The 14866-nt window shown below is 30.2% G+C and overlaps 2 protein-coding genes across 2 annotated transcripts; both read right to left on the reverse strand.

The window, feature by feature from the left end:
• Positions 1-1347: 1347 nt before the first annotated feature.
• On the reverse strand, positions 1348-2995 carry LOC113855531 (F-box protein At1g80960-like). The gene is made up of 3 exons (XM_027487172.1): positions 2063-2995; positions 1776-1916; positions 1348-1668 (listed from the first exon to the last, which is right to left on the reverse strand). The coding sequence occupies exons 1-3, from the start codon at positions 2993-2995 to the stop codon at positions 1348-1350; spliced, it is 1395 nt and encodes a 464-aa protein (XP_027342973.1).
• Positions 2996-9101: 6106 nt separating this feature from the next.
• On the reverse strand, positions 9102-12617 carry LOC113855185 (60S ribosomal protein L18a-like protein). The gene is made up of 4 exons (XM_027486706.1): positions 12300-12617; positions 11111-11186; positions 9704-9818; positions 9102-9436 (listed from the first exon to the last, which is right to left on the reverse strand). The coding sequence occupies exons 1-4, from the start codon at positions 12529-12531 to the stop codon at positions 9377-9379; spliced, it is 483 nt and encodes a 160-aa protein (XP_027342507.1). The 5' UTR covers positions 12532-12617; the 3' UTR covers positions 9102-9376.
• Positions 12618-14866: the final 2249 nt, after the last annotated feature.

A 14866-nucleotide genomic window follows, 5' to 3' on the forward strand; every position in this document is an offset into this window, starting at 1 on the left:
AAGATATGATAAATTAATATTATGCAAAATCAAAGTAATATAGGTACACTTAGACTTTATCAATTTATAATTGATAGAGAAACTATATGTTAATATTATAAATTGATTGATACAATTATATTATTATTTATTTATTTTTATATAAAAATAATAATTTACTATTCATGAAATAAAAAAATTAAATCATATCAACATTCTACAATTATACAATAAATAAAAGATAATAATTCTAGAAAATAAATAACTAACATATAATTAAGACATAAATAATAAAATAACACAAAATATTATAGAGAAAATTTATTATTAATGTTAAAATGAAATAAAGTTTACAAATAAAAATACAACTCGAATAAATAAAAAATTATTATTATTTGATATTACTTAGATCACTTACTATCAAAAAAGAGAAAAAAATAAAATTTTTGAATTTAAAAATTTAATTTTTTTATTAAAAAGGGCAAAAAGGTTTAAAAATAAAACTTTAGATAAGAGAGGTTGAGTTTTTAAGACAACAAACAGTTTTTTTTTCTTATTAAGAGAAAAGTCATGGAAAAGGATAGAGACAAGTTTAGTGGATGTTATGATGTGTTGAGGTTGAGGAGAAAAAATTTCATAGTTGAAGTGATGGGTTGAGGTTAAGGAGGAGAAACTTTCATGGCTGAGAATAATGGGTTAAGAGAAAAAAGTTTTCATAGTTAGGAATATGGATTGAGGGAGAGGAAAAAGAAAGGTAGAAAGAAAATAGTAACGAATTATTTATATTATGAAAAAAAAAATTGAGCAAACCTCAAATCCCTAATCATTTAATAATAATGAATTCAGTTGTGATACAACGTTAATGAGTAAACAATAAAGGCATGCATGAACAGAAGAATTAATATACAATTTAGTCTCCGAAAGTGCCAACTCATGTTACTTCAGTTCCTAAAATTGTCTCCTGTGCTAGGAGGTTTACACTATCGAGTTTTCAGTTTATAAACAATTCATCCCTTGAAATGCCAATCTGTATAGACAAAAGTTTTCATGGATAAAAGCAACACAAAATGTTAATTTTAAGAAGCAAATTGTATACATATTAACTCTATACATGATACTAAGGAAGTGAAGCAAGAGGGAAAATGGTATAAAGATTACAATAACTAATTATGAAAGTTACGAAAAGACGAAAAATCCATTCATTAATTGTTGAAGTTCAAACCAAAAAGGAAAAGAAAATAGAACACACAATATGTTTTTTTTTATTATTATTATTATTGAATACATCAAAGTTCAAATTCGACTTGAGGTATAAGATAGACAACTATTCAAATTAAACATCCATACTCTTAATTCAGTAAAACTCAATTAAAGGATTTCTTCTGCGGCCTTCAACTTGATAGTGAGGTTAGATGAAGCACATGGCAATGATAGCAACTCATAAAACACATCTTCCCTTGAGATATTGTAGACAATGGTAATTATTTTCATGTTGGTGGATCTTGTGATAAAGTGCTTGATAAAATCTACTTCTAATTCCATGCCAGAGAATCCCTCTATGTATACAAACTTTAATTTGTGACGAACACTATTGCAACTTGCCCTTCCTCCCCAAAAGCTTAAATGAGAATAATGTGAAGAACCAGCAAAAGACCTAGGAATTATGCGTTCTTCCTCAATTGGGTTAACCTATATAAAATTATATATCAAGAATAACAATGATTCTCATTATAAAAAGATGTCAATGCATACTTTTCGCATCAATTAGGAGAGTCAAAACACAAATGGTCACTTACTGGGATATAAATTTTGAGAGTTTGTAGGTCAGCACTTGATCTCAAAATGTGTGAAAGTATAAGGCACTCTCTTACATTGTTCAAATCCAGATCAACTGATAACGATGAAAGATTTTGGAAGACGCTGCCCTTTGTGAAATCCTACATGAAGATATAAAGTGATAGCTAAAATTACGATTCAAAACAAAGATACAGCATTAATCAAATCAAACAACCCATAATACATATACCAATATAAATATACATGTCACCGTGACACAAATAGCTAATTATTCTAGAGAACTTACCCAAAAACCACTATGGTGCTCCAAAAGCTCTTGTGTATTCAGTACATTTGATATTGGATTTTGTCGATTGTCGTGACAATGGAGCACCTTAAGATTTGGTGCCACAATTGCCAGATTCTTTGCAAGACAAGCAATAGAAATTAATGTTAAAACTTCAAGACTCATGGTAAAAATTTCTATACGATGCAGACGCAAAAGATTGAGCTCCAAAAATTTAAGATTTGGATTTTGAATCTCGATTTTTCTGAAACCAAATGAGTTTAAAATAGTCAGATTTTCCAAAGACGCGCAACTTTTCAAAATTGCATTAAGAGCTCCTTCCCTCATATGTATGTCATTTAGTTTCAAGGTTTTCAAATCATTGCAAACTTCAAATGTTGGTGGACTTTCAAGAGAGTAACATCTCAACTCAAGTGACCTAAGAGAGGAAAATAAAGGCAAAACATGTAATGGAAAAGTTTGTTTCAAAATCACAAAAATTGGCTCGCAAGAAATAATCAAATCTTTTAACCCTCTCTTTTTCTCAGACAGAAACTCTAACCATCTTGTCAATTCCATATCAGGAAAGTGTTGGATGCGACAACTGGTCAAATTACCAAGGTGCCGTCCAATGATTGATAAGAACACCCCACTATACTTTAGAAGTCCTCTTCCGGCGTTCAAATTCACAATGAAATTTGAAAGAGCATGCGGTGGAATGCTAAGCATTGTAAGGGGTTGTAGCATATGCTCCACATCAAGATCAAAGTGCGAAACATGCTTCCACAAAGACCTCCATCTCTTCGAAAGGACGCTGCTTCTTACAGCATCATCAATTGGAAGAATAGAGAGAACGATTATCAAAACCTCATTAGGAAGACGATTCAAGGAATCCCGTGGCTCCTCTTTGTAATCATTGAATATCTTAGTGTTCTTTCTCCCTCTCTTTGTCATTTTTTTTTTCTTTATTCTCTTGGAATTGGAATTGTTTGTTAGTTTAAGATGAAAATTTGAGAGCTTTGAATATTATTTTCAGGACAAGAGGGGTGGAATCTGTGAAAACCCAGTGGACCTGGTTTTGACTGTGAAACGGTTGAATTGAGTGAATGCATGAAAGAAAGGTGGAATGCGATTATGACCTAGAAAATTGTTTGCTTCACATGACTCATCCCTACACTCTCCCCTACCTGTATTGAGAGTCTCGTTAGTTTCATTAAACGTAAATTCCAACTATTTTAATTATTTATTATTAAATATGACTAAATTATAAAGAAAAAGACCGTAAGTATATTTTAATTTTTAATTAGATGAACTTTTAAAATTTTTCTGTGTATTGTAAGTAAATAGCAGAATTTTAAATAACTATTGTTAAAATTTGTTATTCTATATTGAATAATAGACCATCATACATAATAAAATATAAAAAAATTTAATAAATATACATACTATCACTTTAAGTTACATTTTTCATATAAATGAAAAGACAGAATATATTTTATCTAAAAATAGTGACGTTACATTGCATTAAAAAAATGAATTTACATGCTATCTCATTTTTAAGAGTTAGAATTTTTAATAGAGGTAGATTTGTATCTTTTCATTTTTGCGACTTTTTTCAAAGTTGGTAGACTATTAATTTTTCTTTAAAAATTTTTAGTCATCCCTCTCGTATTATCTAATTTTTAATATAATTTTAATATTATTTATATTATATACTTTCTATTAAATTAAATCAATTCGTCATATTTCTATATATGCATTTAATGAATTGCATTAAGTATTTGATTGGGAGTATAAATAATTAATTTTACTTAATTGGGAGTATAAATAATTAATTTAAAATTCCATATAAGCATCGTCTCAGTTTTGAATGCAAATTTTCTTTTGGTAAAAAATTTAAACATTTAATTTTGAAATAATTTGATTTTGAGAATGGTTAATTGGGAAAATAATAATAGCATCCTTAATATTTATTTTTTTACTTGCATTATTTACTTGTTTTTAATAATAATTTCTTGCTATATTTTAATGTATATAAATAAAAATATTAATTACGCCCTGTGAAAAAAAATGAGTATAGTGAAGTTTAGTTTAACAAAAAAAATTTATAGCATATGCTCAAATAAATAGGAGTGTTAGATCAAAATATAATCTAATAGAAAATCAAAATATGTTCTAAACTATTTTAGCAATATCTCATGTGTAGATTTCATACTTTATATAATTTCTTTTAAGACTAAATTATCAGTTTAGTCTCTCAAAAAGTAAAGGTTATACATGTTACACATTTACTCATTGAATTGACTGTTAATCCTATGTATGTCAATCAATAATACATTTAAATCTTTCACGTCAACTAACAAGTAAAAAATATTAGTTTTTTTATTAAATAATTAAAATAAAGTCATTACATTCTTCTCTTAGATTTTCTATATTTATATTGTTCATTGTGGTGGGTAATCCCAAATTTTCCACCACCTCTCTTCTTTCTTTTCTTTTCGGAGTCACGCCGGTCACGGTGGTTGATGTCCTAAAACTCTCACCACTTTTTTTTATTCCTCTTTTAAGAGTCATGTTGTTATAACTCAACATCCAATGTCATGCTTCTTAATCCCTTTATCTCATGTTCAATGCACTTACTCACTCATACTCACTGTGAAAAGACAAATCAACTACAGTAGTTTTCATCTTTCTTAGATATAAACTCATAAACTACCAAAGAAGAAAAGAGAGAGTTACACAATTATCCCAGTGTTATGATTCAGAGAGAGGGGGTAACGAGGACTTTAAGATAGGATGGTGACGCAAGAGATGGAACCTTTAATAACACGTTAAACAATTTCTAATTTATTAAACAAATATATTTCTATTTGCATTAATAACAGTTTGACATAAATGTTCTCTAAAGACCGTATCACTAAAGGCTTTAACAACATTTTAGCATATCTAGTAAAGGTTGTTAATTGATATCTTAAAATTCTTGAATATTCAACTATAGATGCTCCTTAATGTCTTCCATCCATCCAATTTATCTTTCCTTTTAATATATATAAATTAGCAAGATGATTAAATTGCTTACAATCTAACACGCATAGAATCTAATGTAATATCAACCTCAATGATAAATTGGTGTAAATTTTAGCATAGATCATATCTACAATAATTGATGGCCATCAAGTTTGCGACTCTCCAATTTGGCACCAACTAACAAATTTATAAAGTTCCCCGCACCATGGTTCTTGAAGGTAGTGAAGGATCCAAATTAAAAGTAATGAGGGACTTGGAGATATCACATTACAAAATTTAAGTTTAGGGTAATGGAATTCGGGAGATTAAAAGATATGGTTGAAAGAAATTTGACATACAAAAAAGAGTTACAAAATATAGTTAAATTGTAAACGAACTTATCATAACAAGGAAATCGAACATTCACCCTTATTAACGATACCCAAGAAAACATTATTGCAAGTTTCAACAACACTTTTGCATAAACTGTTGGCTAAGTGTTGCTAAATATGGTATGCTTAGTAGTTAACTCTGGATATAATATATGATACTTACAAGATTTTGCCAGTAAATTATTTATTAGTTTGTGATCAACATATTAATAATTAAGCATGCACGGATTTGATTTTATAAATTTAAGCAGATTAAGGTAGTTATAGCTTAAATAAACCTATCAATCACTATTGATAAAAAATAATTGTTACATAAGTTGCAATCCTTTTTGCTTTTGTAGTAAAATGACAAACTCAAAATAATAAATGTAATCTCTTTATTTTCCACTAAAATTCTTTTAGATAAAATATTGAATTATATTTATTTTTTTTTAAGTTTCCTTTTTTTATTTCGCATTAGGTGAAGTTCAAATCCACAACCTTAAGCTTTACAAAAAAAATATAACTGTGGTTCACAGTTGTGACTCCGTAAACTGTTCTTATAATGTGAGGGATTTAAACACTGAAGCCACAACTTCAAAGAGAATTTTACCTAACCGCCAACTCTAACATGACGGTTAGTCTTACAATTATACCTATATGAAGATACTAGCTGAAATACCATAAACGAGTTCAACTTCACCAATCCCCAAAATTCATTGCTATATCTTGCGAAAATGTTTTAAAACCGTGAGAATTAGCTTATTTAATTTTGTCTTTAATGATAAAGGTAGGGTTTTTTATTCCCTTCATACTTTTATATTTGTATATACAAATGAGAAAAAATCTTTTTACAGTAGCAAAGTCTAAAAATTCTTAAAATTGTTTTAAGTTTTTTATTTAACTTACATCTAATAATTAATAAAATAATAACTTATAACCTAATAGATGTAGACAAGAGCTATCACGGTCTACCAATTTTACATTGAGTTCAAAGCAAAAACAAACTTCAAGAGGTGCCTTTGGCTGTATGTTTGTTTAGATGGTTTCATTGATTGTACAATTCTCAGTCCACACTATTTTACTTGCTTTGAACTCAATATAAAATGTGTATACAAGAATATTATATTAGTATGGGTAGATGGTTTGGTCATATACAAATAATATTCTTGAAAAAATCAATAAAAAGTAAATGATATTACTTTTATTTTGAATTTTGTTGATCAAATTTTTTTATTTTAAAATTGATTCCTAATTAATACAGTAACTCATTTTTCTGTCACTAAATTTGTGAGAGAACCAGGTCACTATTTCAATCATTAAATAATTAACTTATAAATTTTTTATTTTAAATTTTATTAATCCAATTTTAAGTCTCTAAATCGACCATTTGATTTTTCAGTCACTAAATTTATTAAAGAATGAGTCACTATCTTAGTTACTAAGCAATTAATTTGCAGACTTTTTATTTTTAATATTTTTAATTCAGTATTCAACATCTAAATAGTGACCGATTTTTCACTAAATTTGTTTAAAAATTTTGTTACTGTTTTGGTAACTAAATGATTAACTTTCAAGTATTTTGAATTTATTAATTCAATTTTAAGTCTTTAAAGTAGTCTTAATAGTGAAAAAAATTTGGTCATCAAATTTGATTAACAATTGATCACAATTTCTGTCACTAAATAATTGTTTTTTAAATTTTAAATTTTACAAATTCAATTATTAATTTCTAAATCAGTCACTGATTATATTTTAGAATCGGTCGCTAATCTAATCGATAAAGGACAAATTAAAATTTAGTAAAAAATATATATATCATATAATCAGTCTCAATATGAGTAGCAATAATGACTGAAAATATTTAGTTATAAATTTGTCGCTAAACAACAAATTTTTAGTGGTGTTAGTATGATAAAAAGGTAGAAGGAAACCAAAACAAGAATTAGAGAAATTTACTGAAGGAGACTTAATTTGCTTGGAAATATAGCGATATTATTAGTCGCTCTGCCATGAAGTGATTCAATAATAAGTAGTAAGTCATGTGTACCAAGACTAACACCAATTATACAAGTCATAGAAATGTAAGAATTTTTACCATGACACATTTCTAACAATCCTCAATTATTAAGCCAATTAGTTCATGCTAATATTATTTTGTCTCTCAAATAGAACCATTTATATTCATTTTTTAATAAAATAATTTAATCTAAAGAACCATAATAAGTGTTTATTATAAACCTTAAATTGTCTCTTTCTCTCTCACTCACCTACATATTTCCTTTTTTCGTATTGCTTATAAAGAGTTTATTAAAAAATCATATTAAAGAATATATATATAAAATAAATAGTGTGGACGAACTATCACGGTCTACCCATTTTACATTGAGTTCAAAGCAAAATCAAACTTCAAGAGGTGCCTTTGGCTGTATGTTTGTTTAGATGGTTTCATTGATTGTACAATTCTCGTACAAACCTAATACAACCCTCTTCCATTGTCAAAGTTTGAAATCAGCTAAGGAGGACAATATGTCGAGTTGGTCTCATTCATTGTAATGAATATTAATTTAGTATTTAGATGTCAATAGTGGGTCATAAAGCCCACATATCAAACCTTAACTTACAAGGCCATGTGTTTTTTGACTACATGGGCCTCACTAACACTCTGTTCATGGATTCAATACAACTTCTGCTGGTTGACCAAAATTTGTACAACTTCTACCCGTGGTGTGTCTCTTTTTTCATGCTCCTGGAGACCCAAAATGGCCCATTCACACTAAAGTATTCATGGAGACACTGATTTAGGATAGAGTAATTTCAATCCCAATTCGACCACACCGGATTGAAGCCCAACCCAAAATAAAAATTATTTTTTACAAATTTAATTCCAAAATGCTATTGGTTAATCATTTCTAGAAATTCAATTTACTAAGAAATTAGATTTTTGTACTACTATTCAATACATCTCCTGAAATAATGCAAAAGAAGATTATGTAACTAGTAAAAAAGAATAATGCAAAAAGTTACTATTCATGCTATCTTATGAGGCCATTTAGGGGGCACGGATAGACCAGATCTTCTTATCTAACTAATTGGCTACTAACTTCTATTATTAATTTGCTTTGCTGATTCCAACTCTTGTTACCTATTCTATGCTTTATCTATTAAAACTAAATGCGTTCATCTCGTGACCGAAAAGTAAATGCGTTCTTTGAAATGGCTGCAATTATTTACTCTAATATAATATGCCACTTTAATCTCTCTTTTTTTTTTTTTTATCTTTTCCGAAATTTAAATTCAAAATATCTTTTAAAATTATATTATCTTACATGTCATACTTATATCTAAAACAACCTTTGCAGTGCATGAGATATTCTCGATGTTCATTTTACAATCTAAATAAAATTAAGAAATTACCATACCTGCTCAAGTTTTTAAGGATTAATATGCCATCTCTGACACGATTTATCACACTTACAGATCCATTTGGACAGTGGTTGGCAACGCTGTAACAGGGATCAAGTTTATTGCGTATAAATTTGAAAGTCCTTCTACTTTAAAATAAAAATTACAAAATGAATGAACCATTGCCGCAGGAATACTACATTTTTTGGAGTCCACATGGGAGACAAACGTTGCTATCAGAGATAAGGAGCAATGATGTAGTATAAACATGATCCTTATTTAGAACAGGGAGGGGTGGTAGTATAGTATATTAGTTATGAATGTTAACCCATATAAAAATGTTTCATATAAATATTGATAAAGCACATAAAGTGTTGCCTCGCATAACTTTAGTCGGGACCAGGATAACCGTTTTAACAAATCAAACAATACAAAATACTTATGGTAGCAGTTCTCGATGAAAACATAAATTGCACTCGCACATAATTTCCAGCAACTGGCACACTTTACATACACACTCATCTAGTAAACTTTACAACTCTTAACATGAAGATTACCAGGCATCTGCTCCCTTTGTCACACCAAGAATAATTGCAATTGTCCCCAGAACAGCCTGCAAAAGCAGCCTCACAAAGCTAATGTTACTTCTCATTCCTTATGAAACAATTCAATAAACACAACAACCTCAAGCAATATGTTACAGGCATAACAAGATGATAAAAACTTGGCTGATGTGGAGATAAAAACAGTAAAGAGGTCTAGTGCTGTAATAATCTATAACACTGCACAATTCCCCTCAGGAGCATCTGATAAAATTCAAACAAGTAATGACACAGCTAAAAGTCTATCTCAAGTGAAAAGAGAGTAGAGAATCACTTACAGCTACCATACAAGCAATATATCCAGGTTTCTCTCGATAGTCTACTCTGGAACAAAGCATAATTATCGCCCCAACATACCATGGAATGGCAGCAAGAAAGAAACCTAATATAAACCTTCATAACCAAAAGAAAAAAAGCGAATCAACAAGAGAATACTAACTTTGAAAGTAAGTAGCTGATACTAACACTGGGAAAACAAAAGGAAAATATCAAATATGAGAATTTAACATTGGATCATATAAAAGGAAACAACTTAAATGGTTCCAGCATGTTTGTAGGATCATAGAAAAAAGATGGAACGGAAGCATGTATGAACCATTCCGATCACGCCTGAATAATCTGGTAAAGACTGAAATGATCCACAAGGTTCATGTTAATTGGCACAACAACAACAAAAATACATAACCAAGGCACAATATAAATATGTTACTTCCTATGATATGAAAGGCCTAGTGAATCATGTCAACAGCCTGCTAGTTTCACTTTTTTTAATACAGCATGTGTGTCACTTTGATGTACAACAATAATAATAAATGGCAAAATGTTGGCCACACCTTAAAATGTCATGGAAAAGAATATGAGCCAAACCAATCATACAATGGTCAAACTAACGGCAACTACCATTTTCCTTTGAATGGTAAGGGGAAAGGGGGTCTCAGTAATATAGAAAAAGTGTAGACACCAATATACACACAAACTGCTGAAAATTCAAAGCAGTTTGCCTGGAAGGTGACCATTCATAAAAGTGAATTGATGTTTGAGAAGGGTCTCATGAAATGGCAAATCCTATGCCATTTCCCTCTTCTCTCCCTCTCAACAACAACAACCAAGCCTTATTCCACTAGATGAGGTTGGTTATATGGATCACAAAACGTCATTGAGTCCCCATCCCCAGTAAGTAAATTTGCTATCATGATATTACATCACCTATTTTCTCTGCTCAAAAGTTGCATTAGGTAGATCCACCACCACAATCCAAAACAATTGTCATTTCAATATTCTTTGATCCATGTACCCTCATTCAATAGGATTAAAAATAAAAGAAGGTAACACTAGAAATCAAAGTATTTTCCTCAAGCACAATACACAAATTTGAGATTTAAGTTTTCAGCGAAAAATAAAATAAACATCTGTCAGTGAAAATGTTTATGGTGATATAATATTAAGATAACTTAAAATGAATTGTCCAAAATCAGAAAATTGAGGATAACTTAAAGTCTTCTATCATTACATGGATTTAGCAATTTTCACCAACAGAACAGGCTAGGAATTATAAGTTGGATTTGGATTGTAATGTATGTATGTATCACTTTGAATGTCGTATATTAAAGGAAAGTCAACCTCGTCACATCTAGTTATCTACAAGTTATTGCTGAAGTAATCAGTTGCATGCGAAATATACTTACAGACACCAGCCGCAACCAAGACCACAGCAACCAAGGCGACGCTCTCTTACAGGTCTGCCTTCAGCAACAGCATAACCTGAATCAATATCACAGAAAAAACTGTATCACAATCTAGCAGGCTTGAAAATGAAATCTTTACACTACAAAGACATATCATCCTCAAATTTACATCCATGAGATTCTCAAATATAAAATCCAACTATTCATAATTGTCTCCTAACATAACCAGCTTTGCTTTTGCAAAATGAGCACAGTACGGTTCCTTTTTAATGGGGTTACCACCATGGCTCTCAAGTGAAACAATACAAGTCTCAATGAGAATTATAAAATTATGAAACAAAGAAAGTACATATAGTCCTTCAAGCAATCTATCAACCCACCAAATCATCCAGTAACTTAGTCAAGCCACCTTAATCATAGGCAACACAGAGAGTTAAAAACCATGACGGAAAGGGATGATAAATAATCTCAGACAAACCAGTGATTAAAAGCAAAACCTTTAATCCCCATTACCAGCCACCAAATTCATAGTATTCTACCACATCAAACCGTCAACATATTCCAAATCACTCCCTTCACCACACTCACAACCACTGTCAACTTCCAAGAATCAGACGCACTGCAAAATTACAAGCAAACCTAAAACTCACTGACAAAAATTAGGTCAACCCAAGCTAAGAAACTTCGCCTCAAACCCAATATTTCATACAGAAACACTTGACCTACCTCTTGCAGCTAAATTCCCACATTATATTGACAGCAATCAGATAGAACAAGCAAAGCAGAAGCAGCAGTGCAAACAGAGTAGAACAAAGCCAAACCCCATCTCAAAAGTTCCAATCTTTGATCCAACCCATCAAACACAAATCACTCAATAGTCAATACATCATTCTAGAAACTGAAATCTAGCACTTCCCATTTCTATGCTCAAATCAAACCCAATAATAATAACATTTTTTCTAATATATACCGAAAGGCACACAATAAAAAATCAATAAATAAAAATATTAAAAATTATAAAATTTAAAATTATTAATACATTGAATCATTCACGCCTGTTATTTTTTATAAAAACTTATTATTGCAAATATTCTCTAAATATACCCTTGCAGACATGTTAAAAAAACTGTACCGGTAATAATAATAATTATTATTATAAAAAGAGGGGCAGGGCAGGGCAGAAGCATACCGGGAACTGCTTGGTACCCATGAGGGTAATACGGCGGAGGAGGGGCGGAGGAGTCGACGGCGCCGGGCGGCGGAACGGGGTGAGGGAAGCCGATGGCGGGGTGAGACTCCGGCGGAGGAGGAGGGTAGTTGGAGACACCTTGGAAGGTGCCATACTGAGGTGTAAACGGTTGGGGCTGCGGCGGAGGGGGGTGGTGGTGGTGGTGGTTTCTGGGTTTGTCTTCTTCGGTCATGTTGTTGACTATTGGGGAAGGTCGGATCGTCCGAGTCAAATGCTTGGATCAATAACTCAGTGTGGTGTGTGTGTGTGTGGGAAATGAATGTGGGAATGGATCATTATGATTCGTTTGTTTTGTGGACCCACTCAGTTACATGAAGGCAAACTAGGTTGGGTGTTGGGGTTCTATGAGTAATTTCAAGTGAAAATGCAGCTCTATGACATTATTTTCAAGGATAAATTACACTCCACTAAACTCTCCAATTTTATATATGACTTGTGTATGTCAAATATTTTAATTTTTAAAATTATAGCTAAATTAATTATTTTTATATGCACTGTATGTATTATTTTTAAATTAAGCTAAATTATTTTAAAATAAATAATTAAAAATAAATTATATATTCATTTTTAAACATAAAAATATTAATAATAATATTCTATTGTATTGTATTCAATAAAATTTAAAAATTTTAAATATTGAATTAATATCAGATTTAAAAGTAAATACATAGTATAAAAGAATAATAAAGAAGAAAATTAATTTTTAAAAGCGCTTTTATTTACAAATTATATATAGATATTAATTATTAGTAGACTCTAAAATTGTCAATTGTTTTTTATTTTAATTTTTAATGCTAACAAATATTAATAAATTATCCACATATCAAATAACAATAAGAATATCATCAAAATATAAAACAATGCGTGCGAAATGAAAGAGGATTGTTTGTTTTATTTTTAAATTCGACTCTACAACCTCACTTTTTTTCATATTGTTTCTTAAAAATCACTTGAACTTTTCCTTTTCTTTTTTGTTTATAATTGGGAGAGGATAAGAAAAAAGACAATGTGAAAATTTTTAAGACTTAAAATTCAAATCCTAATATTCTATATATAACCTGTTAGCTCTTACCACTTAAGTTATACTATAACTAGAGAAAGATGAAAAAAAACAAAACCCAACCCAAAGAGTAATGATCTTTCTCCTTTTTCAAAAAAAAAAAATGAAGGTTGATCAATCATTTGCATAACTCAGCTCCTTTGATTTGTGTTACTGTGTGCCACTGTCTCTCCACTATTAATGCACCATGCTTAATGTTAACTCAATAACCACTATTGTAGTGTATCCAAATGAACCCCCATAGCCAAGTACTTTGAACTGCCATAATCAATGACCTCAAACTCTAGCAATGCCCAAGCCATGGCTTTCATCAAATTGGACAAAGAGATATTTTTGGATCTAAATAAGAACTATAAAAAACGGGTTAAAAAAATAAAATTAATAAAATAAATTTTGAAAATCAGCAAAAGGGGAGGAAGGGAGCAAACGTTTTGTTGGCTACTTTGGTTTCTTTATGTGAAGAGGACATTTTTAGGCAAGATAAAAGTGCTTTTTATTATTATTATTATTATTATTTGTGACCCTTAGTCACCTAGTTGAAAAACACAAAGTTCTGTAAAAAAGAGCAATAAAAGGCTCTCATTAAAACTGTAAAAATAAAGGGAAAAACATGGAAGGTGAGGATGGTTTTGCAAAATAGGAAGAGCAGTAGATGAAGCTAACAATTAGAGTTTTCAAGAAAATAAAATTATACTAAAATGATGTTCAATAGAAATTGTAATAAAGTCTAGTTGTCACTTAACTGATGTAATTTTGCTTTGTGAGGACTCTTAACAGATATATATCTATACACAAAATTTAAAAGCAAGTTATCATGAAATAACTTAACCATTAAGCTAACCATTTGATTTAAATTAATCAATTTTGGTCAATAATTCTTCTCTGAATTCGTAATGTAGAAAACTTAACATGTGGCCCCTTTTAAAAATAATATAACATGATCTGAACATCTGTGTTTCTCTCTGATACTGAAGCATTGTGATAATTGCGTTCACTTTGACGATCACTAAGAGCACGATGCTTCTAAATGTTCTTCTGCTGCCATTTAAATAAAGACCAAAATAAGCATTCAACAAGTTTAGGAGTCCCTCCTAAAGCTCTCTTTTAGTTTTATTTTTAAGGAAAAACAATGCGTCTTTAGTTTTAAGTTTCTTAAGAGTTGTTGACCAAAGGTGAAACTTTAATTTTAATTAAAAAAATAACATTAACAATAATATACCTTAATTTTATCCGACCTTAAAAAAACCATCATCACATAAATTATGTCCTTTATCGAGATAGGATATCTTGAATTTCAGAAAGACAGTAATGAATGAAGGTAGCAGTTCTGAGTTTCTTGTTCTATAATTATGTCGCTTTCACGTATTCATGATTGCCAACAACTAACACGGTCTTTCAAATTCAAGAAACGATAAGGATCCTCTTATCTTTGGTCTAAAAAGTGTGA

Source organism: Abrus precatorius, unplaced genomic scaffold, assembly GCF_003935025.1.
Source record: "Abrus precatorius isolate BTA unplaced genomic scaffold, Abrus_2018 Scaffold11, whole genome shotgun sequence".
In the NCBI taxonomy this organism is placed as follows: Eukaryota; Viridiplantae; Streptophyta; class Magnoliopsida; order Fabales; family Fabaceae; genus Abrus; species Abrus precatorius.